Genomic DNA, 5972 nt, shown 5'->3' with positions numbered 1-5972 from the left:
CTGACAGAGAAGGCTAAGCTAAACATATGACATGAGGTGCAAGTAACAATAATAGGAATAGAAGCCATAACTCACCGGATTTGAAGTGCAATTCCAACTTACCAAGGTTGCTCGATGGATCGTAGTATACTCGCTTAAAAAGAGAAACAGTTAGCACACAAGACAAACCAGAGGCAAGATGATATTCCACAGTGTGAACAGAAAGCAAGCTAACACGCTATTGCTATGCTAACGGCGTTAAGTTAACTATCACTTTTGGTTTAGACTCTTCCAAGTAAATAACAGGAACAGGGTTATTGAGATATCAGGATAAGTTAGCAACGACAATAATAATTAACGAAAATAAAATACACTAATATTAGAGCGAAGTGATAAGAGCACGGATACAAACAAGCTGCCGGCAGCGATGCACGAAGCAGGAACAGGAAACAGAAACTCAGGAAACAGGAAATACAAAAAGTGCATAATAAAGAACATTTGCAACAAATCTGAAAAAGCACCAAAACATTTCTCCTCCATTCCTCAGGCATCCTCTCACTCTCTAAGACCTCGTTGAACAACCTAGTTAAAAACTCTACTGCCATCTCTCCTAGACACTTCCATACCTCCACTGGTATGTCATCCGGACCAACCGCCTTTCCTCTCTTCATCCTCTTCAAAGCTCTCCTAACTTCACCCTTGCTAATCCTTTCTACTTCCTGCTCAACAATATTTGCCTCTACTACTCTTCTCTCCCTGCCATTTTCCTCATTCATCAGTTCCTCAAAGTACTCCTTCCATCTTTCCCTCACCCTCCTGTCACCTGTTAACACATTTCCATCTCTATCTTTAATCACTCTAACCTGCTGCACATCCTTTCCATCTCTATCCCTCTGCCTCGCCAACCGATACAAATCCCTCTCACCTTCCTTACTATCTAACCTTGCATACATATCCTCATAAGCTTTCTGTTTGGCCTTTGCAACCTCTATCTTAACCTCACGCTGCATCTCCCTATATTCCTGTCTACTTTCCTCTGTCCTCTCACTGTCCCACTTCTTCCTAGCTAACCTCTTCCTCTGGATACTCTCCTGAACTTCCTCATTCCACCACCAAGTCTCCTTGTCTTCTTTTCTCCTTCCAGATGATACACCTAGCACCTTCCTACCTGTCTCCCTGATCACTTTGGCTGTAGTAGTCCAGTCATCTGGAAGCACCTCCTGACCACCTAAAGCCTGTCTCAACTCTTCCCTGAAAACAACACGGCACTCTTCCTTTTCCAACTTCCACCACTTTGTCTTCTGCTCTGCCTTTGCTCTCTTCATCTTCCTCACCACCAGAGTCATCTTACACACCACCATCCTATGCTGTCTAGCTACACTCTCTCCTACCACTACTTTGCAATCGCTAATCTCCATCAGATTACAGCGTCTACATAAAATATAGTCCACCTGTGTGCTGCTCTGCACCTGTGTTCCTGCCTCTTCTGAAAGTACGTGTTCACCACAGCCATCTCCATACTTTTAGCAAAGTCTACCAACCTCTGTCCTTCTGGGTTCCTTTCCTGAAGACCAAACCTGCCCATCACTTCCTCATCCCCACTATTCCCTTCACCAACATGTCCATTAAAGTCTGCGCCTATCACCACTCTCTCACCTCTGGGAACACTCTGCATCACTTCCTCAAACTCGCTCCAGAATCTGTCTTTCTCCTCTTGCTCACAACCTACTTGTGGAGCATAAGCACTGACAACATTCAACATCACACCTTCAATTTCCAGCTTCAGACTCATCAACCTATCTGACACTCTCTTTACCTCCAGAACATTCTTCACACACTCCTCCTTCAGGATCACTCCTACTCCATTTCTCTTCCTGTCCGCACCATGATAAAACAGTTTAAACCCCGCTCCAATGCTTCTAGCCTTGCTCCCTTTCCACCTGGTCTCCTGGACACACAGAATGTCGACTTTCCTCCTCTGCATCATATCTACCAGCTCTCTGCCTTTACCTGTCAACGTACCAACATTCAAAGTCCCTACTTTCAGTCTGAAACTCCTGCCTTTCCTCTTCTCTCTCTGCCTACGGACACGCCTTCCTCCTCTAACACACCTTCCTCCTCTCCTTTGACCAACAGTAGCCCAATTTCCACCAGTGCCCTGTAGGTCAACGGCACCGATGGCGGTCGTTGTTAACCCGGGCCCCGACCGATCCGGTATGGAAGTCATGTTATTGATTTGCATATTTGATTTGGCAAAAGTTTTATGTCGGATGCCCTTCCTGACACAACCCTCTCTATTTATCCGGGCTTGGGACCGGCACAAAAAGTACACTGACTTGTGACCTCCTGTGGCTAGATTTATGATGAAAGAACTGTAATATTCAGTAAAGTTGTCTAATGGAAATTCTAGTATCAGGGACATACGCATCATAGACTGCCTGATATTCAGGTAGTGGTTAATCTTTCTTAGAATTTTATCAAAGCAACATGCAATAGTCAAGTCATGCTTTTTGCATTCCATGAGATTGAAAACCATAGTACCTTCTTATGCCTAAGCAGCTGAGCCACCAGAACCCATTTCCTGTAGCTAAACAGGAACAAAATCCCTTTACCTCAGCAGGAACACATTTTCTGAAGCTCGGCAGTAACACATTTTTGTAGCACAATAGATTTTTTTAGTGACAGTAACCTGAAACATTTTTGAAACAAAAAAATGTTTAAATGTGCACATTTCATTTGACATATATTTGATGTTTTGCATAACTCATTACAAGATCATGGAAACTCGACATCTGACATTACACGTCTGAAAGACACAGCAGCCCTCGAGTCGTCTACTGAAGTCTATTGGACCAATGGTGCCTCTGCGTCTGTAGATGAGAGTTCTACAAAGAACAATGAGTCTTATCAAACTGGCAGAGAGAACTCAGGTAATGATCGCAAATTAATTATGACATTATTTTCATCATTTTCAACATATAGCAGAGTGTTATGACGTGTGAAATATGATATAATATAATGTCATATATAGTAACAGGGTCTAATGCATCATAGACATTAGGGCTGGATACTGCGACCAATCTGATTCAATTTTTATTTATATGGTTTTAGATTCTATTAGTTATCGATGTTTAATGAAAAATGTTAGATTTTTTGTTTTTGAATATAAATGCTGTTTACTGGAACTTGTCTGTAGTATGGGAAATACACATTTACATTCACAATAGGCATACACAATTACTGTATGTTTAATTACTTCATACTTTTACTCTGAGGAACAAACATTGTGCCACGAAATAATAAATGTGCACATGCGTACAATACACAAAAGGTAAGCACTAACTGCAGAATCAACATTACTGTAAAATATTAAAAACATTGTAAATGTGCAACAGTGAAATTCATTAACAATTTAAGACATCATTAAGGAATATGTTTTCAAAATTGAAAACAGGCCCAGATAAAGGCTTTATGTATACCTTCCATCATGATCCTCTGTCTTAATTTCAAGTAAAGCAAAAAATGGTGACAAGATGTGAATTACAGATAATATTCAGAGTCTCTAAAGCACACAGATTAAGAATTGATATGAAGATTATCGAATTGATATTTTGTTTTGTTAAATTGAGAATTGATATGTTTTACCCAGCGGTACATCCCTTTATTTTCAGGAATTTGAGAGATGTAGTCTGTTGAAGTTTTACATCTGGCTGAATTCACTATAAACCTGCACTAAATATTGGTGGATTTGAAAATTAAATATTATTTGTTCAAATCTTTTCACAGATTGGCTGGTTATTTTACTTGCAATTTTGGCGGTTCTTGTCATTCTGCTTTTGTGTGTTGTGGCAGCAACAAGAAAAAGGTATGACTGTATTTACTACAGCCCACAGTAGAAACACAAATATATTGCGTGATTTTTAAGGTCATAAAACAGCAAAGATTTAAGCAATTTTCATCTTAATGTTTGAAATTAACAAACACCAAAGTATGTGACATTTATTAACGTGTACCTCCTAACCAGGGGTATAAAGAATGAAGGCATTTCTGCCGGGTCAATGGGTACTTGGAAAGATTTTGCTTTTTAACCTTTTTTTAACCTATATACAGTATGACAAATGACTTACATTAATGAACTTGTAGCAGTTGACATGCAAGAAGAAACAGTAAACACAAAAGACAGGCAAGCATGGTGCATAGCATTAGCACCCCCATTCTGGAAACGACATGCAAATTTGACATACCCAAAATAAAATGGTTGCTATTCATGCGTCCTTCAGAATACACGCATAGTATTTCTTAGAAAGCTGACACTTCCCATTTTAGAATGGATGCAGAATAACTCTTGTGATTACTAATCGTCTGTTGGGTTCTTAACTGCATTCTGTTAGCGTTTGTGAGACTAACCACAGATTAGCATTTCAAAAACTTTATTTATTTAACAAAAAATACATATGAGGGGTAAACACCATAACAAGAACTTTTAGACAGGATACATTTAAAACTTATCTTCAGACTGTCTCTGGGTTATACTAGAGACACATTTAGAGAGACAGTTTACCAGAACAAACAAACACAAGGGCAGCATAACAAGGCATAATTACAAATGATAAGTGTGGAGCATGAAACAATAATGAGACATGAGACAGGAAAGCACATAGCACAGAGAAACAAAAAATTGCCATGCTCTTCAAAACACAGAACACAGGACTGTCTTGATCCTGTCAGGACATGTCTTTTCCATAAGTGATTTCTATACATGTCAACATTTTTAATGGGATTTTTAATGGGATATCTTTAATTTCTTTCTACAGCTGTTGTGGTAGGAAACAGACTCTGGTTATCACAAAGGTGAGCAGTGCTGAGGGAAATGGCACATCAGCATCATTCACTCAACATCAAGAGACAATCAAGCTCATGAACACTGAGAAGGTCCCTGCGAGCAACTCAGAGGTTGTCGACATCAGTCTTAATGAATAGCAGAGCAAACCCAGCAGGAATAAGAAAGAAAACCAAAGAAGAATTACATTGTGAAGAAACCTGTCAAACGACAGGGCTGCCAACTCCCACACATTCACAATTGACTCTGTTCTCACCTTGTCACAACACACATCCATTTTCTCACGCAGGGCCATACCGAATATTTTTGTCTGTGGTGTGTAAGAATATTTTTTATGAAATAATTGTCTAAAGGCCTAGCTGCAATTTGGTGCTGCAAAGCATGGGTTTGGACCCTGGTAAGGACTCTGGCACACTGATGTCTTATATTTCTGTGATGTGAGTGCTTTGGTGCCTCGTGCAACATGACCTCTGGTATTTATCAAGAACAGGTAGAACCGAGTACTCTGCGACTTCATTTTTTTAATACTGCTATTTAAAATCACTTTAAATATTCTGTTACATATCAGTGCAGCAATTCACAGCAAATTGTTCAGTGATCTTGCTAGCGATGTGATTTTTACCAAATACAATAAACGTTTGTATGTTCAAAAATTCTGTTGCGTTTCATGATGTTCGAGTTAGCACCTTTTCTACAAGAAAAATGTTGAGCCACTGACAGTTTTATCCAATGATGCAAACTACAAAACACAGTTTTAGATGGAAAAAAAGTCACGTATGTGAAATGATAAAATCCTGAAATAATGTTACGTTACTAAATAATGAGATTAGGAATAAATGTGTGCAAGTTGTGAATGAATTTAATGGTTACCAGAAAGAAAATGATTCAGTTAACCATCATCACACCTTCATTAAAACACATTATTGTACGGGGGTGGGGTTAACGTGTTTAGATGGTACAATTTGAATGGTCTAACTCAGTTTCAATTTCAAGATTTAACGTCTCGGTTACATTTGTAACCTCGGTTCCCTGATGGAGGGAACGAGACGTTGTGTCGAACTGACAGATGGGGTTCGTCCTTGAGAACCAATCGCTTCCGACTTCTCTAGAAAAGGCCAATGAAAATTGGCGAATGAAATTTGCATGCCGGACT

At 39.5% G+C, this 5972-nt stretch overlaps 1 protein-coding gene across 2 annotated transcripts in view; it reads left to right on the top strand.

Moving 5' to 3' along the window:
• Positions 1-5472, top strand: part of cd44b (CD44 molecule (Indian blood group) b) — a 29252-nt gene extending 23780 nt beyond the window's left edge. For both annotated transcript variants that reach the window (XM_057328561.1, XM_057328560.1), the window contains exons 6-8: positions 2754-2909; positions 3766-3844; positions 4794-5472. In XM_057328561.1, the coding sequence (XP_057184544.1) occupies positions 2754-2909; positions 3766-3844; positions 4794-4959 (401 nt within the window). In that variant the 3' untranslated portion in view covers positions 4960-5472. The remainder of the gene's footprint in view (positions 1-2753; positions 2910-3765; positions 3845-4793) is intronic.
• The last annotated feature ends 500 nt before the right edge of the window (positions 5473-5972 follow it).

This window comes from Triplophysa rosa, unplaced genomic scaffold (genome assembly GCF_024868665.1).
Source record: "Triplophysa rosa unplaced genomic scaffold, Trosa_1v2 scaffold54_ERROPOS3010582, whole genome shotgun sequence".
Lineage (NCBI taxonomy): Eukaryota > Metazoa > Chordata > Actinopteri > Cypriniformes > Nemacheilidae > Triplophysa > Triplophysa rosa.
This window is presented reverse-complemented; position numbering and strand designations above follow the sequence as displayed.